Source organism: Bombina bombina, chromosome 9, assembly GCF_027579735.1.
Source record: "Bombina bombina isolate aBomBom1 chromosome 9, aBomBom1.pri, whole genome shotgun sequence".
In the NCBI taxonomy this organism is placed as follows: domain Eukaryota; kingdom Metazoa; phylum Chordata; class Amphibia; order Anura; family Bombinatoridae; genus Bombina; species Bombina bombina.
Genome location: NC_069507.1, coordinates 181,542,937 through 181,563,314, shown reverse-complemented (window position 1 = coordinate 181,563,314; position 20,378 = coordinate 181,542,937). Strand labels below are relative to the sequence as shown.

The window sequence follows — 20,378 nt, the reverse complement described above, 5'->3', positions numbered from 1 at the left end:
AAATAAAAATTCTGGTGTAGACTGTCCCTTTAAAGAACAAAACAGAATATTCTGATTGCTGTGTTTTGCAGATAATATATGTTTACCATTCTGATCGCCAAAAATGATACAAATTAGCTATTTACAAAAAAATTACCCTACAATTACTATTTAAGTTGATGCTTTTTATTTCTCTATATTTATTAAAGCAAATAAATGTAGCAAAATTGCAATTTTTCTTTGGTGTGAAATCAGATAAAACAGACTAACCATAAGGTTACCCATAAATTCCTTCTCAACCTTTCCTTTTTTTTTTAAATTTGCAAAATGATTTTAATGTAAAGACTTCATGCAAAAGCTTATTGTAGTATTCACATACATTACAAAATGCTAAAGGAGTTACGTTTATTTCATATTGGATCATTTAATAGATCTCAGTATACATTATTTTATAACAATAATTTAAATATTTACATTCAGACCCTGAATGGATGTAAACATCAGTATTTATTTGTTCTGAAAGTTGCACTGTTTGTTTTCCAGTAGTATAATCCACTCCATTCTCCAAACATTACATGCTTACTTTTAAGAAACAGCAAAAGACTGAGTGACTGATTTGTTACCTCACAGGAACATTTAACTGACTGACCAGCCATGTCAAAACGAAAGCATAGGAGGACAAAAATTGACAAAAGGGGGGGGGGGGATTACTTCTTAAAATCTAACCCAATGAAAAAAAATCTTAAAATATTTAACAGAAATGTTAAAGGAACATTACCCTAAAAATATAATTAATAAAAAACGTATTAATGTATTCTTATTTGTTGTTTGCCCACTTAATATATATAACTCTGATAAAAAAAAATTGGGGGGTTTCCATGGCCCACAAAAATTGTCAAGCTGATGTTGCAGGATTCAGAACCCCAACCCTACAACATTATATACAATAATTGCTTGCTCAGTACAGGAACTAATTTAAATGTGTCTTTAATTGAACACAGTAAAGAAAAAAATATACTTTTCAAGGGGTATGTTCCTGGATTGCAAAGAAATGTAAAAATATTTTTTTTGCAATGCAGCGTTTAAAGGAATACAACCCAAAATTGTTCATTCATGATTCAGATAGAACACACAACTTTCCAATTTACTTTATCATATTTTCTTTGTTTTCTTGATATCCTTTGTTGAAAAACAAGAAGCTAAATTCAGGAGTGTGAACGTGTCTGCAGCACTAAATGGCTGCAGTTTTGCAACAATGTTGTACATTAGCAAGAGCACTAGATGACAGCAATATTTCCTGTCATATAGTGCTTCAGGCATGTGCACGAAACCTATTTAGATATCACTTCAACAAAGAATGACAAGAGAATGAAGCAAATTTGATAATGGAAGTAAATTGGAAACCTTTTTTAAACTGTATTCTCTATCTGAATCATGAAATAAAATGTTGGCTTTCATGCTTCTTTAATTGTTGGTATATAATATGCATATACAAAAACATATTAATGTCCCTTTAACAAATGTTACTTTATACATAAGAAATTGCTGTTTACTTGTGCATCAATGGTACAAATATTAAATATACTGTCACTCTCACTGCTTCAAAGCCTGGTTCCATTTATTTCTTGATTCTTGATTTAAAATAATATCACATCTTTTGATGCATTTTCCAGGGGTCTCTCGTGCTCCTTTTTCTTGCTATATCTGGCGTGCTGGTAGTAATAAATTACAATTATTGTAGCAATACTTAGACATATACTTAGAAGCAGTAACCAGAAAGAATATCCATAGGTGTTGACAGTTGAAGTTAAGTCCTCTGGACCGTTCTTCAGTACTTCCGCCAGATGTTTTGGCAATTTATTTATTTCCATGTTTGCAGCACACAAAATCATTGTAAGCAAGATAAGGACAGCTAGAAATGTAAAATCAGAGAGAGAGGAATGTTACTTTTTTTTTTTTTTTTTTTAAAGGGCCATTATAGTAAAAAAAAACCTGCATACTCTAATTCATAAGAGCAGGTCATTTTAAGACTATTTTAAGACTATTGACCATGCACTACTATGTGTTTAACCCATCCAGAGTGGTTAAACCCACAGTAGAAGTGCCACCTGGGTGGAAAGGGCTGCTGTTCCAATCCGCAACATTAGTCACACATTGTTGATTGGATCAGTGGCGGTTTCGGCTCTGAACCAGTAGTGCTCTGTGGGTCCCGAATGAAACTTCTACTGTGTGTTTAATTTTTTTGCTAGGTTCAGCATACAGCAGTCAGGGTAAATATTCTTAAAATGGCATGAGCTACTGAATTAGAGCATGTCATTGTTCTACTATTATGACCCTTTAAGGTATGATTTTATTTATGGGACTCTAAACACATTGTATTCACAATACCTATCTGTTGTGTTTCAATAGAATAATATACTAGACAAGTCTAAACATTTTAAAACAAATTACCATCATTGTTACTGCAATTGTTTTTCAATAGCCAAACTCCACCCACCAATTGCCTCTTATAGAAGAGCCAATCTAGAATTGAATCTGCAGACAACAGGGCGAGCCGCAGTCATTGTGTTACTATAAACTGGGTTGTTTTGCAGTTGTTATCTAAGTCAGTGTTTCTCAACCGCAGTCTTCAAGTAGTCCCAACAGGTCAGATTTTCATTATAGCTGAAGGTGAGAGCAGGTTAGTTACTGATCAGCTGATTATATCACCTGTGCTCAAGTCCGGCTATAATGAAAACCTGGCCTGTTGGGGGGGTACTTGAAGACCATGATTGAGAAACACTGATCTAAGTAAGCCAATTAGGGAAAGATATGTAGCAGGGTTAGAAGTACATTGTGCGTTTCCAGCTCTGAAAATAAGGGAAGTCACCTTTTTTAGAGCTAAATTATATGAAAAGATTGCAAAATGATTTATGAACATATATAACAAAGTTGTTTGGCTATGCATAAGTAAATAAAAATCTAAAGGTATGTACTGTCCCTTTAAGTAAGGGTCTGTGGCCCAATTAGGATCCTAAAGTATTTCTGATATCAGTTATACAAATTGTATCATTTTGGCACTGGTGGTTCTAGTTCATAACTTTTTCGGTGAAAAAAAGTTAACGACACTGCTAACAATAAGAAAAAATAAAATTGATCTATTATAGTTTCCAACAAATTGTGTTCTCTTAGTGTGTGTATGGCCCCTGCAAAAAGGTGATGTAAAGAGTTGCTGCTCATGACAACTGGTCAGCCAATCATGAGTAGCATATGTATGTATCCATTAATCGACTGGCTTGACTTGTTAAAAAAATATTACACAGGAGCTTGTTTGGTGTGTATTCAACTCCTATGCAAGGGTAAAACACATAGGGCTAGATTACGAGTGGCACGTTAACTGTTGTGCACAAGCGCAAAGGGGTTGTAGGTAAACACATTCGCTCAAGCGCAATTTAATTTAGTGTGCGTCGGGGGAGCGAGACATAAGAGCTCTGGTAACTGTTATGCAAGACAAAAATGTTGCACAAAACACATCGAAAATACATTTTAAAGTACAGTTACAATCTAATAAGAATTATTTTAAAAAAAATTATATAAAAAGTTATAAGGGCTCAAAGATATGAGGTCAAGTAGCTGAAAACAAGTCAAATTAATATTTATGCAATATTCATATTTGAAAAACTGTTGTGATTCAGACTGAGCAGGGAATTTATCTTAATTTGAAAAAGCAAAAATGTAAGCATCGGAGCCGGCCCATTTTTGTTTCAGCACTTGGGTAGCACTTTCTGATTGGTGTCTAAATGTAACCACCAATCAGCATGCGCTACCCAGGTGCTGATTTAAAAATGGGCCGGCTCTTAAGCTTTCATTCAAAGAAAGATACAAAGAGAATGAAGAAAAATGGATAATAGGAGTAAATAAGAAAGTTGCTTAAAATTGCATGATCTGAATCATGAAAGTTTAATTTTGACTAGACTATTCCTTTAGTAATGGTTTTTACTATGTATTTACTGTCTATATTTTACATTCCAATATTCATCACATAGGGAAACATGGTCTAAATATTTTTAAATAAATATTCCTCTATTATAGATCACTGGTTGTCAAACCTGACCTCGGGTCTCCATAACAGGCAGATTTTGAGGATATCTAAACTGGAGCACAGGTGAAATAATCAGCTGATTAGTAACCATGGTTATTTTACCTGCTCTCACTCAAGGTAATCCTGAAAATCTGGCCTGTACGGGAAGCTTGAGGACAAGTTTGAAAACCAGTGGTATAGATATATATTTTACCAAAAAAAACATCAGATGTATAGAATTATGTATTTATGAATAAGCAGAACATATTCTTCTATGTACAGAACATTGGAATGTGAAATATTCATATTTTCATGTCAGGTTAGCGCACTTGAGGAAATGTGATCAGATTCCGCGTGAGTAAGGGTGTTAGACTTTTTCCACTTTTCAACTCCATTGAAGTCTATGGGGTTGATTTATTAAGAGTTGGACAGACATGATCCACTGAAGCGATCATGTCCGCTCGACATTGCTGAATGCTGACAGCATACGCTGTCAGCATTTAACATTGCACAAGCAGTTCTGGTAAACAATCGGCTACTAGCATGGGGTGTCAATCAACCCGATCGTACGTGATCGGGCTGATTGCTGTACGCCGCCTCAGAGGTTCGCACGGAAACAGATGTATCTGGCCACATTCAGGGCATGATAAATCGGCCTCCATGAGGAAATATGTTAACGTGGTCATGATATTTGAAGTTCGGCTTTTTGCGAGCGTTGGGTTAGCGCATGGGCAAAAGATTTTTACTTGTAATACACTCTCAAAAAGCCAAAGTCTAGCAGGATTGATGTGAGAGCTGGAGCGCAAACTAACGCTTCACTCGTAATCTGGCCGTAGTGAAAACAGGAATTGATTTAAACGTAAAATGCTTTAAAAAAAAGCATTGTTACCACTTTGGACAAACTATTTGTTTGCCAAATAATAAGAATTTAATTTAGCCTTTACCAGCAGGCTAGCAAATGATAAAGACCACTAATTCAATGATCATTGTAGTATTATTTTTTTACCTTATGTGTTCTGCTGACTTGGTTTAAATGTCAGGCGAAGGAACAACTCATTAGTTAAACAATAAATATGCAAATAACTCTGCCCTTGGTTTTCAGGGATGTTACTATGACACTTTGGGAGCATTTTGTGCAAACATATAAAGGTAATCATTACTCATAGGATAATGAGATCTGAAAGTGGAAATTAAACTTAACTGTTTACATGCTCTTAAAAGGACATTGTACTCAAATATTTTCTATCATAAATATAAAAGAGCAGCAGTTCTACATGGTTTGGTAATATTTTTTCATGAAAAGTTAAATGAACAATGTATTGAGGCAAGTAAGAGTTCTTTGTTATCGCCACAGCTGCAGGAGCACCCATTCAAATGGGCTGGGCTGTCTTAATTTCGCTCCCACCCTCACTAGGAGGTTGATTTCTGCGAATGACCCTTGTTTATGTAGCTTTTCTATAGAACATACTGCAATATTCATATTTTATTGCTGGTGATTTCAACAGGGAAACATAGCTATTTCAAATGGCAAAATAAAGGTAAAAGAGCTATTTGTAAATAATGTAATAAACATCAAGTTGAGGGAACATGATATTAAAATATTTTATATAAATAAAAATAATCTTTCAAAATGTATTACAGAGCTTTTATTGTAAGGATGTTCCTCTACTGAATAAACCAACTTTTTTTCTGTCTAAGTTGTCTTTCTCAGCCAATGAGCAATCAGAGTCCAAGAACTCAGTTGTACATAATCATGGGCTTCCTGTTGCACTTTAAATTTTAAATGATTATACTATAGTTGAATTATTGTTTAATAATGTTATCCTTCTTTGTGTTATTTAAATTCAAAGCATATTGTCAGTGCTTCTCGTTATGATTTAAACCTGCATATTTGTTTTTAATTTACACTAACTTCGTGCTGAATACAACCTATGCAAAGTAAGTTTACAAAAAAAAAAACAGACTGGTGTTTGAAGATTTCCCCTCAGAATTAAAGGGACATGAAACCCAATTTTTTTCTTTCCTGATTCAGATAGATTGTACAATTTTAAACAACTTTCCAATTTACTTCTATTATCTAATTAGCTAAAATCTCTTGGTATTATTTGTTGAAGGAGCAACAATGCACTACTGGGAGCTAGCTGAAATACAATGACTAGAGAGGCATATATGTGCAGTCACCATCCTGAGCCTACATAGGTAAACTTTTTTACAAAGGATACAAAGAGAACAAAACAACTGAGATAATAGAAATACATTTGAAAATGATTTTAAATTGAAAGCTCTATCTTAATCATGAAACAATCAAATTGAGTTATATGTCCCTTTAAAGGAACAGTAAAGCCAAAATTAAAATGTTCATGACTCAGAGCATACAATTTGAAATAACTTTCCAATTTACTTCTGTTATCTAATTTGCTTCATTCTCTCAAAACTTTGTTGAAACTCATACCTAGATAGGCTCAGAAACAGCAATGCACTACTGGGAGGTAGCTAGCTGATGATTGGTGGCTGCATATATCTGCTTCTTATCATTGGCTTACCCTAGGTATTCAGCTAGCTCCCAGTATTGCATTTATGCTCCTTCAATTAAGGTTACCAACTTAATAAACCATAGTTGATAATAGAATTGTTGATAAAACAAGTAAATTGGAAAGTTGTTTTAAATTACATGCTCTGTTTGAATTATGAAAGAAACATTTTGGGTTTCATGTCCCTTTAAGTAGATCAAAACCAGCTGTTTTAAAATTCAGGTGTCATCAGATCAATTTTGAAAAGCAGTATAGTACACAATCATGCACTTCCTGTTAGTTTTACTTTAAATTTATACAGCTTTGACTTTTTCATGCAAGAAAATGGTTTGTTTTAACAAATGATAACGAGAGAAAGAGATACATTTGATTACAGATATAAATTGTAAAATTTTAATGGACATTAAACAATTTGAGATTTAAAGTGAAGGTAAACTTTGATGAATGAAAGACCATTTTTTTAAAAAACTATTAAAAACAGGGGCACTTTCATTCTTCAAAGTTTAGAAAGCAGCCGTTTTGATTAAAAATGTACCTTTGTTCTTTTCACAGCCAGAGCAGCTTCCCCCACACGGAGAACCTCTCTTTACACGTCAGCAATGACTAATCCGGCTTCCTGCAATCACGGCTTGGCCTCAGGCAATGACTCCCCTGTGGGGAAAGCTGTGATTAGAGGAAGCCGGATTAGTCATTGCTGACGTGTGAAGAGAGGATCTCCGGGTGGGGGAAGCTGTTCTGGCTGTCAAAAAAACAAAGGTAAGTTTTTAATCAAAATGGCTGCTTTCTAAACTTTGATGAATGAAAGTGCCCCTGTTTTTAATAGTATTTTTAAAAATCTAGTGACACATTTATAGCTGTCCATTATTGGCCTCAGCAGAGAAGGAAATCTAAGTTGCAACATGGCGGCGCTCTTTGTTTTATGGACACTGAAACTTTAAAAAAGTTTTTACATACATCTGAATATTATTCTTAGGCTAATATTTGCTTTGAATAGCATACATCATTCTGCCTAACATGATTCTCAAAATGTTTCTCTTCTCAGTAAAAAAAATGTTTCTAAATGTATTATTGTGCTTTGGTTTTTTGAAACATGTGTGTCACTGTACTGAATAAACAAACTTTTTTTTCTGAGAGACTTGACCTTTTAATGCAATGCATATAGTCTGCGTATAATTACTATAACACGTAATGCATACTTACCGCTGATTGAGACCCAAATGTAGACACCAAGAGGCCCCAAGAAAGTGACATAGGGATTGCTCACACTGTTCAAACAAGTAGTTGCAGAACTCATGAATGTACAAAGCAAACTCAATGCTTGGAATAATATCATCAAAATGTGGGTAACTATAATGCTGCCCGATCCATTTAATTTCTGCAAAACTAACCACAAAATATATCAGTTAGTATTATACTGTCCAATAAATTCATTTATCTATGGTAAAACAGTCAACAAAGTATAACATTTTCTGATCATGTACGCTTTAAAAACATTGGGGCTAATTCCGTTTTTTCCAAACCTGTTTATCTAAAGTTGCGCAGTGACATCATCAAGTCAATGTGCGTGACATCACCACGCATAACGTGAAGCCCCGGCGATGCCTGTCACTATGCAGGCCCGATCGCCGGGGTAGGAGCAGGTGGGAGCCCCCAGATCTCCCTCAAGGTAGGAGAGTGCTAGCGACGGCTCTGAGCCGTCGTTCGCACCAGAGTGGGAAACTATGCGATGACTCAGAGCCTTTATTGGGATTCTGTACTTTTGTATTATGTCATTTAGTCTAAATCAATGGTTTTCTAACCTTTCCTCAGGAGGACTCCCTAACAGGCCAGTTTTTGAGGATATCTGAACTGGAGCACTGGTAAAACAATTAGCTGATAAGGGACAGTCTAGTCCAAAATTAACTTTCATGATTCAGACAGGGCATGTCATTTTAAACAACTTTCCAATTAACTTTTATCATCAAATTTGCTTTGTTCTCTTGGCATTCTTAGTTGAAAGCTTAACCGAGGTAGGCTCATATGGTAATTTCTGAGCTCTTGAAGGACGCCTCTCATCTGAATGCATTTGACAGTTTTTCACAGCTAGATGGTGCTAGTTCATGTGTGCCATATACATAACATTGTGCGAACGCCGTGGAGTTATTTAAGAGTCAGCACTAATTGCCTGAAAAGCAAGTCTGTCAAAAGAACTGAGATAAGGAGGCATTCAGCAGAAGCTTTGATTACAAGGTAATCACAGAGGTAAAAAGTACATTAATATAACCGTGTTGGTTATGCAAAACTGGGGAATGGTAAATAAAAGGATTATCAATCTTTTTAAACAATAACATTTTTGGTCTTTACTGTCCCTTTAACAGTGTGAACTCTGGAGATCACAATCCGCCCCCAGCACAAGTTATCGACCAAATATCGACAATAAAATGGAAACATTGAGTTCACTTGATAAATGCTCAAAACCCGCAGATAGACTGATAACACACCTGTGCCAGAGCTCTGCCTATGCTTGGACCAGAAAAACAAGATGCTGCAGTCCATACCAACAACAGGGATGATCCTTTTTGATGATGATAGATTTGCACCAAATAAATGATACTGAATATGTCATTATAACCAATATGTATATGAAAAAAATATGTATAAAACAAATCTACAATGTATGACCAGTTGCAAAATCAATACAGATATTAATACCAATGTGCGCCTATCAGTAAATGAGTTTAAACATTATTTTAATAAAAAATAAACATCGGGGGGCGGAGCCAAGCCACGCAGGCAGATGGCTGTGTTTTAGAAGAGCTCTTCAACCCTCAAGCTGTACATTGCTTATAAATGTTATAATAATACTCCTTTTTTTTATTTTATAACTGCAAGGGAGCACTGAAGCATCTTCTATCACCTGGCCAATCTTAGAAGGAAACTGCAATAGCCTTATTCGGCACATTTACACAGAAACGGCTGCAGCGGCATTACCCTTACTCACGCTGAGACGGAGAACCTGCGCCTGTAAAATGGCAGTCATCACTAACTCCTCAAAGCCCGCTGACACACAGAAGTGGGGGACTGTTCACTATCGGCTATTAGCCCTAACCGGGAGCATGGAGACCACTCGACATCGACATCAAGCAGGGTAAGCCAACTGCCCACACAAACTCCCGCGACATAACGCCAGCACTAAGACCTAAGTGCGCCACACACTAATTTCAGCTGCACACGTGCAACACGGCCCTGCATAATGGACCGTTATACCCAAGTGAGATTTCACACAAAGGAGTCATAAGCAACCCGGCTCCCTCTGTAACACTCAGTGAACAGTGGTGAAATAACTAGAGACAAATCAAAGAAAAAAGAAAAAACAAACAAACAACACTGTTAACCTTTAGCAGGGGAAGGGTGAAACTTTGGGCCATAACTGGACGGGAGGGTGAGGAAGGGTACAGCTGCACAAGTAAACACGTTAAATTAACCCTTTGTGCACATACTAAGCAGCCTTCTCGGTTGGTTTAAACTGCTTCACGGATCTCACTCACTCTCTATAGCTGCCCTCGCATTAAAAGGGTAGTGTGTCTTAAGGAGAGACAATTCCTAACCCAGGAAACAATAAGGACACCCAAATATATAGTTACTACTATCCAAATACCCTCAAGTACGGAACAGGGTGATCATACTACTGCAGGATATAACAACTGACTTATTTTTGCTTTGTGTCTCAAATAAACCCAGCCACCATAGACACACCATTTGGCTAGGAATCACCATCCCTTCCCCACCTAGCAGGCATCTTCATAAAGACATACTTAGGGAGCGATGAGCCCATTACAAGGACACACTCACTAACTCCTCACTCACAAAACGAAGAGAGCTAAGGGATGCCTTGCAAAAGGCAGTAAAAGACAGATAAAAATACTCCTGCGGGCACGCTTAACAAATACCTGAAGCAAGCAGAATCCACCACCCCAGCAACACCTGACAACATGGAAGTTAACCCACGTGTTAATAACACACAGCAACAAGGCTCAGATACACAAGCCCAACACTTAATCACAAAAGAGGATTTGAAACACCTATCTTCCAAGGAAGACATTAGGGACGCAGTTCAGGAAATGCGCAGCCTCTTTAACGAACTTAGGAAAGATATCACTGTCCTCGACACCAGAGTCTCGCAGGTAGAAGCCAAGCAGCAAGAACATTCCGCCTCAGTAAAATTAATCACCACAGAGGTTCAAAGCAACTCAGAGGTAATACAACAGCTATCTGATAAAATCGAAGACTTAGATAACAGGGGCCGAAGAAACAATTTACGCTTTAGAGGGATATCAGAAACTATCCACCCCCCAGCCATAGATGGCTACCTCCAAAGTCTGTTCCGTACCCTGAAGGACTCACCTTCCTCTCCAGACATAATTCTAAAACGCGCACACAGAGCGCTCAGAGCAAAACCTCCACCCAAGGCCCCCCCCCCAGAGACATCATTGTCCGTTTCTTAAACTCCAGAGACAAGGAGGAGATCCTTAGATGTGCGCGACTCAAACAACCAGTACACCATGCAGGAGAAGAATTACAAATTTTCTCGGACTTATCACCTACTACCCTCCAGAAAAGAAAGGAACTGGGCCACATTACAGCCAAACTTAGAGCCCACAATATCCAATATCGCTGGGGCTTCCCTGTATCGATAGTGGCCACACACCAGAACAAATCTGCAGTCTTTCACCCGGGATCAGACGTACAGGCCTTCTACTCAGGCCTATCAATTGACGAAGATCAACCTCACTGGGACATCACTCCTGAAAATACTCCTTCAAATACATGATCCAGCAGCTGACACTAGAGACTAGCCTGCCCTGAGGGACACCAAGGCCCTTAACGAGGACAGGCTTCCACCGTATCCTTTTTATTGTGACTGTGAACACTGTTAAGGACTATCAGCTGTTCAATGTATGCAGTCGCACTTGTCTCCACTCGTGCAGGTTATGGAGAGGGAAAATTTGCTCATAGAGCCGAACGTCCCTCGGCACAAGGAAAATGTAGGGAGTCTGTAAGAAAAAGTTAAGAATACGGGCCCTCTTCATAACTTACAGTCCAATATGCCATCTCTCATTTACAAAGTGCAATGTAGAATCACTATGTTTACTCAGTTATTTTACACGATGTTTACATTAGTTATCCTAATCTATTGCCATCTCTTAATCTTGTTGTCTTAAAATGTTACCTAGGCTTGGTTAATTCAAAGTTAATCTTCACGTTTTATTATCCTTCTACACGAATACTGCAATACTGTCTTACCTACAGGCTTTTACACAAGGGTCCGAGGCCCCATATCCCATTTAATCAACACCTAATCTAAGCCCATTCTCTCCCTTACCATCAAAACCCCCTCCCCCTCCCCTTCCCCCTCCCTTCCCTTCCCCCTCCCCTTCCCCTCCCCTTCCTCTCCTTACCCCCCCTCCTCCCTCTCCCCTCCCCCCCTCCCTCTCTCTCTCCCTCCCCCTCCCCTTCCTCTCCCTCCCTACTCCCTCCTACCTTTCGTTTCTCATCCTCTTCTCCCCTAACCCTAACTAACCTTCCCATCTCTCTTACTTACAACCCGTCTCTCTTAATTCCCACTCTACCTCTTCCTCCCTTTCCCCTTCCCCCCCCCCCTTTTTTTTTTTTTTTCTTTTTTTTTTTTCTTCCTCTCTAGAATGAACCGACAACCTAGCAGGTTCGGCTCGCACGGCCTGACGATGACTACTATTAACGCCAAAGGACTGAATAACCCAGGTAAAAGGTCCATAGCCTTCCGGGCTCTAAAAAATCTATACAGCCATGTGCTGTTCTTTCAAGAAACCCACTTCCGCAAGGGAAAAGAGCCGAAATGGTTCAATTCCCAATAGCCCACAGCACTTTTCGCCTCAGGGCAATCTAAAAAAGGTGGAGTGGGCATTCTGATTCACCATTCAGTGCCATTAAAGATTTTACATATTGAGAAAGACCCGGAAGGTAGATACCTGATCATAACGGGTCTTCTATACGAGCACCCAATAACACTAGCTATGCTATACAGTCCAAATACCAAACAACATACATTCATATCTAAAATCTCAAAGCTCCTCCTTGACCTTGCGAAGGGCCCGATTTTCCTTTCTGCCGACTTTAACCTATCTATGGACACTCAACTAGATACTTCGAAGGGCCCTGCCAGCACCTCACCTAAAATAATTAAATCTGTCAAAAACACAATCCTTAACCTTCAACTCCACGACATATGGCGCACACTAAAGATTACACATATTTCTCTCCCCCACAAATATTCCCGCATAGACTATTTCTATACAGATTCGAACGGACTAGACATGGTCACCGACTGCTCCATTGGGCCTATAACATGGTCAGACCACGCTCCGGTCACATGCTCAGTCCAATGGCCTGACCTCCCCCCCACGACATATATCTGGAAACTTGACAATTTTTTATTGAACGACCCTATCATTAAAACAGAAATCCAAAAATCACTGGAAGACTATTTAACACATAATAACCCTCCACAAACGTCACTCATAAATGTCTGGGAAGCGCACAAATGCGTCATACGGGGGGAATTCCTCAAACACAAGACGCGTCTTAATAAACAATACAGACTAAAGCATACCCAATTACTACATACTATAACACAATTAGAAGAGAAGCACAAGGGAAACCCACTAGATATTGACACCAAAAAAACTCTAGACACCACCAGAAAGGACCTCAAAGCACACCTCCTTGAGGCATACCATTGTAAAACTCTGAATGTAAAGCAGCAATATTATGAAGGTGGCAACAAACCTGGAAAGCTGCTAGCTAGGGCTGTACGCAGAAAACAGTTAAAAACACACATTCACCTCTTACAAAACCCAGATGGCTCCGTAATCAAAGGCAGCAAGCAAATAGCCAATTCATTTCACTCCTACTATCAGACACTGTACAACATAAGCCAGTCCCCTGACCCACTAGACCCCCATGAAGATGCACACACTAGGAAGCAAATGATAGACCAATACTTGGCAACGTTAGCCTTACCACAACTGAACCCTGAACAAAGAGACAGTTTAGATTCGCACATCACTTCAGAGGAACTTATACAGGCCATTAAAGATTTCCCCAGCGGAAAAAGCCCAGGCCCAGATGGCTTTTCTTTAAAATATTATAAAACATTCAAGGATACTTTAGGGTCACTGATGCTTCAACTCTTCAACAACCTAATAGAGCAACCAGCGCTATCTAACACAATGCTGGAAGCACATATTACTGTTTTACCTAAGCCGGGCAAGCCTCCAAATTCCCCAGCAAATTTCAGACCCATTTCCTTATTGAACCTAGACATAAAAATTCTGGCCAAAATATTAGCAAATCGCCTTAACAGACATCTCGTGAACCTTGTCTCCTCCAACCAAGTGGGCTTTGTGCCAGGCAGGGAGGCACGAGACAATACCACCAAAGTGATTCAGATACTAAATTTTGCACAAGTTGAGGGAGTGCCTATGGCACTCTTCTCGACAGACGCAGAGAAGGCCTTCAACCGGGTCGATTGGCTTTTTCTGCGTCAGGTCATGAGGGCCATGAATTTCGGGGAATCTTTCCTCAACATGGTCTTCGCACTTTACTCAACCCCTAATGCGCGGATTAGAATTAACGGAACATTGTCTAATACTTTTTCCATATCAAATAGCACCCGGCAGGGGTGCCCACTGTCCCCCTTACTTTTCGCCCTCTCCATCGAAGCACTAGCACAAAAGGTACGTCTTAACCCTAATATCAGGGGAGTCCGAATTGGCGACGTAGAACACAAGCAGGCGTTATACGCTGACAATGTTCTTTATACCCTCTCTAACATTGAATCATCGATCCCAGAGCTTCTCACAGAACTTAGGGAATATGGAAAACTTTCCAATTTTCACTTAAATCTTTCAAAGTCTGAGCTCCTCAACATTAATTCCCCTCCCGAACATACTCAATTCCTAACATCGAATCACAAAGTACCATTAGCATCTACCAAATTGAAATACCTAGGCATATACCTGTCAGCACATTCCTCTGACCTTTACAAAAACAACTACATTAAATTAAAGAAAGAAATAATTAACGACTTATCCTCTTGGAAGAATAAATCTTTGTTGTGGGTGGGAAAGATAGGCCTAATTAAGATGAATATCTTACCACAAATTCTATATGTGTTGCAAACTGTTCCCATCCACTTACCTAAGGATTACCTTATCAACCTCCAGAGAATTCTAGAACAGTTTATATGGACTGGAGTGAAACCTAGAATACCTAAAAAGACACTCTACCTTCCCAGAGACAGGAGGGACTGGGCTTCCCAAATCTAGCACTATATAGAAGAGCCATACTCCTTCATTATAGTAATGTTGCTTCCCTTGCCTGGATTCCTACAGCTAAACGTCCCAAAATACTGCATAAATACCACTTAATAACAGAAACTCTCCTAGAATGGGATAGAACAATCTCCACCAGTACGCACATATCTAATACTTCCTCACCACTAATCCCAATCCTAGAAAATCCTGAAATACCCTATCATGCACTGAGCAAACGCAATTGCAACCCATATAGCTTGAGACTAGGCACTCTACACTTTGCACTTGTCAGGGGCAAACTGAGACCCCAACAAGAGATGGTAGAACATTATGGAAACATTTTTTCTTCCTGGCTGAGATACCACCAACTGTCCCACTTTGTAACGCACCACAAACACAAAAGTGACTTCTGCAGGGAACTCACTCTATATGAAACTTTATGCACGGGACTTACCCCACCAAAAAGACTAATCTCAAAAATATATAAACTGCTACTCACACCACCGGACATGCAATTGCCGACATATACTAGAGCATGGAACAGAGACCTTAATAATGCAATTGAGAAAGATGAATGGCTCAGGTCATTTAGAATGGTTAAATGCTCTTCCGTCTCAGCTACTGTTCAGGAAATACAGCTCAAATTATTAACCAGATGGTACTACACACCTTCTAGATTACATCAAATCTTCCCGACGGCTTCTGCCGCCTGTTGGAGGGGCTGCGGTGAGACAGGTACACTCATACACATATGGTGGGCTTGCCCCAAACTAACAAACTATTGGGCGACGGTAATTGGGGAGATTTCAGATAAACTAAACATACAAATACCAATTACACCTGAAACTATTCTCTTTCTGCACCTTCCCGACCTAATGGAGAGGCAGAAGCGGGCCCTTCTCTTGATCATGCTTACAGGAGCGAAGCGGCTTATTCCCAGATTATGGAAGTCTAGGGAGACGCCAACCATCTCTGAGTGGCGATCTGCCGTGGACGAATTATTGGTATTGATAAAGCTGCACTATACTATGAGTAACCAGATGGTCATGTATGACATGATGCTGGCTATTTGGACCTCTCCCCTCCCCTAGTCAAAACAGTCAATATAGTCATTGACTCTAAAACATAAGTCTAACCTCCCTTCGGCTAAAGAAGCCCACATTCTAGAAATCCCCCTTCCCCTTCTTTTTTTCCCACTTCCCCTTTTAACTTCCTCCCTTTCTATCATACGTCTTTCCCTTTTCCCCTATACCCGGTGTGCATGGAATGTCTCAGATGAGTATCTTTATTTCAATAACAAAAAAAAGTTTTTTATGCTTGTTTGTTGAAAAAAATTTGTTGAAAAGTCAAGCTGTGACGTACAGAGTACCATGTAAAGATACCCAAGGACAAAAGGCTTACAATGTATGTTGGTACGAGGCGGGACCCTGCTGGTCTCCGGTGGGGATCTCCTCAAGCCTAATCCTCGAATTGGACTTTATCGCAAACCATCTGAAACTTCAGGCACAATTCATTGGGTCATGAACTCTTTCTAAATGTATGATATTGAATGGAACTCTGATTTTGTAATGTAATTGCATAATCTTTAATAAAGCTTGTTTGAGAGAGAAAAAAATAAAAATAAATAAACATCACTCTATCCAGTTGCAAACATGGACTTCATTAACCCTATCATCATCATCAACACTCACTGATAGTGGCCGTGTTGTATGTTGGTCATGTGGTCAATGGAAATGGAATCTACTGGCTGTTATCAAGCTCAACTGTGTTTGACTGGTGGATTTTGATAGCTTTGATAGAAAAAAAGGTAAATCCCTTTTTTCCAATATCAAAAGAGAAAATTGGAATGGTTGGAATAAACCCCATTGCTTTATATATTTTAGCCTGTAGATCTATTCCTCCAAAATGAAAGAATCCTCTCAAATGTCTGTAAATTTCCTGTTCTTTTGGAGCTTATTTACTGACATGTGAAAGAGTCATGCACACTTTAGAGAATAGGTTTCCTGAAACAGAACAGGAGTTTGAGTGATTAAAAAAACAACAGCATGGATCTATTCTTTCCAGTAAGAATATCACTAGAACTAAAAGGACCTTATGATCAAAAAGAGAAATCACCTAACCGTTTGGGGACTTTTTTGAGCATTAGTTTGTAATGTAGGAATCTAATTTCACATATAGAACTCTACATAGCAAAAAACACAAATCACAAAAGACTTTACCTGTGTCTGGTGGTTAAACATATAGGGGCCTATTTATCAAATGTCTTGCGGACCTGATCCGACAGTGAGGATCAGGTTCGCAAGACATCGCTGAATGCGGAGAGCAATACGCTCTCCGTATTCAGCATTGCACCAGCAGCTTACAAGAGCTGCTGGTGCAACGCCGCCCCCTGCAGACTCGCGGCCAATGGACTGCCAGCAGGGGGTGTCAATCAACCCGATCGTACTCGATCGGGTCGATTTCTGGCGATTCCTGTCCGCCTGCTCAGAGCAGGCGGACAGGGTTATGGAGCAGCGGTCTTTGTGACCGCATCTCCATAACTTGTGTTTCTGGCGAGTCTGAAGACTCGCCAGAAACACGGGCCGTCAAGCTCCATACGGAGCTTGATAGATATGCCCCATAGGACCAGATTACAATTGGTGCTCTATTTAGTGATTTTGCTCGCGCACAAACACCGCTGGAAGTAAACCTTTTATGTAGGATTTCGCACATATTACAAGTTGAATGTAAATTGAGTAGGAGCAAAACCCAATGCACGCAAACTTCAGGACGTCAGATATCGTAACCGTGTTAAATTCTTCTCCCCATAGACTTTAATGGAGCTTGCATTAAAAAAAAAAAAAAAAATTACCGCTCACAAGCTAATCTGACACCACATTAGGTCAATGTTCTTCACATAGAAATAAATGTTCTTTTTATTTTTAAATATAAATTTATATACATATATGACGATTTAAAAAAAAATTATTTATCTACCAATATATCAATATCTATCTGTATATCTATATGAATATATACAGGTATAGATATATACAGATACATATATATAGGTAAATACAAATTACTTTTTCTACTATGTGAAGAACATTGGAAAAGGGTTCCAAAGTGCGTGTGTGTATATATACTGTATATATATATATATATATATATATATATATATATATATATATATATATATATATATATATATATATATATAGATATAGATATATATATATATATATATATATATATATATACACACACACACACACATGTATATATATGCATTTATATTATACATATATACTTATATAAATACACAAATACACACATATGCACATATATACACCCATAAACATTTATACCTTTTAATTCTAATTTAAAAAATGATATTAATATTTATATAAATATTTTTTTGTCAGATAGTGAGTATATGAGTATAACACTTTATTTCAATGTATTCATATTGTGTTTGGTACACATTTTTTTAACTCTTACTCTGCACTCACGATAACACAACGCGCACAAATTTAGTTTTCCCTTGAGCGAACACATTTACTTTCAAATTAATACACGCACAAGTTAGCACAGACGCAATCAGAATGTCACTTGTAATCTGGCCCATAGTAATCTAGGTTAACTAGTGCAAAAAATGCATATTATAGCAATTTAGATCATGCAATTTTTGCATTAGAATATCCTTTTAAGGAAGGTTGATAGAGAGTAAAGAGTTTTCTACATTTAGGGCCTATTTATTATATTCGCTAGAGCACTAATTGCACTAATTATACTAGAAGTAAATTTTCTGTGCGCGTCGGGTTGCGCTTGTATTATGACATGAAACTAAAAAGTTATTGCTTTTGCGCTAACTTAACACGCGCAAAAAGCCGCAATTAGAATATCATGCGTGTTATAACCTATTCCCCCATAGAATTTAATAGAGAGAAAAAAAAGTGGGGAAAAAAAATAATTTATGCACACACCGATTGCATTTTCTCATGTGTGCTAACCCGACATGAAAATCTGAATATTTCACATTCCAATGTTCTTCACATAGAAGAAGATGATCTATTTATTCATAAATACATATTTCTACATATATCTGATGGTATTTTGGTAATATATATTTATTTATATAAAGGTATAGAGTATACACAGATATATATCTATTTTTAAATACATAGCACATAATCTGCTATGTGCAGAACATTGGAATGTGAGATATTTACAGTAAATATACAGTATAAAACTTTTTTTAAAATATGAATATTACATAAATATCATATTACATGTTTTCATCTACTTAACTACTAAGGGCTCCAATACACTTCTATATATGTCTATATATGTATACATTTGTATTTATGTGTTTATATGTGTATATCTGTTTGTAACACATATAAATATCCAAAGTCCAGCACTCACTTGCAAGCTCTCAGCTAAGATTAAAAGCAAAACTGGAAGAGTTAGTTACCGCATCTGGCCAAATGGGACAAGCCCAGGTACCATGTCAAGGTCTCTCCCAAAACCTGGGTTCCTAATAAAGCCATACAAATGCAAGCTATTGAGCACCCAGGGCTGAGCACATTGCAGGATCATATGATGTGTACAGTACAATCTGAAAGTGCAGTCCCTTTTCTCTGTGTGTTGTACTAATTTATTTTTTAATTTTCCCTATGGGCTTTGCACCCAAACTTGTCTGGGGTATACTGCCTGGGACTCTGGGGACAGCACAGCTTCCTGAGAGTGCTATTGAGCACCCAGGGCTAAGCATGTTTACAACCTTTTTGAGCGATTCGAAAGTATTGAGTACAGTTCTCTAAGGAAGTGTGCTACTCTTCTTATAGGTGCCACCAGCAACAAAAAAAATGTTTTTATGTATTGCACTGCACCCAGAACAAGTGAATGGGCAACTTGGAAATTTAAATAAATTAGTAATAGAAATTATATATTTTTTTTAAAACCCCAGTAAAGCCCTCTAACCTCAGTGTTTAGTTTTTTGGTAACCTTTGGTAGTACTCCCAAATTGCAAAGTCTATAACAAGCCTTATTTAATACCATATATATTTGCCAATGTCATAGACCTATTTTTGAAATAATGAAGCATTCAAATGTGCACATTAATATATATAAAGGAAAACATATGTATAAATCACTGTTAGGGAGGCACACACATGTGGTGGCCACTAACACCCTCGACTCTCTAGAGAAGCCTGTGCTGAAAACATTTTAAAAGAAATTAATAGATCCTCATGTGGAGCAGGAAATTCTTCTTTAGATTCTTTCTTTTGCTTAGACATGTGCATGGCGAAAAAATTTGGTTCGGTTCGGAACGATTCGGATTTTTTCGAATTTCGGTTCGGAGCGATTCGAATTCGGAAAAATTTGAATCAATTCGGTTCGGATTTGTTTCGGATTCGAATAAATTCTGTTCGGATTTGTTTCGGATTCATTCGGATTCGAATAAATCCTGCTGGATTCGGTTTGGAAATT

The 20,378-nt window shown here is 38.1% G+C and overlaps 1 protein-coding gene across 1 annotated transcript in view; it reads right to left on the bottom strand.

The window, feature by feature from the left end:
- Window positions 1-370: 370 nt before the first annotated feature.
- Window positions 371-20,378, bottom strand: part of CLRN3 (clarin 3) — a 44,973-nt gene continuing 24,965 nt past the window's right edge. The window contains exons 2-3 of the mRNA XM_053691730.1: window positions 7,771-7,953; window positions 371-1,891 (exon numbers count right to left, since the gene is read on the bottom strand). Coding sequence (XP_053547705.1) covers window positions 1,617-1,891; window positions 7,771-7,953 — 458 coding nt within the window. The 3' untranslated portion in view covers window positions 371-1,616. The remainder of the gene's footprint in view (window positions 1,892-7,770; window positions 7,954-20,378) is intronic.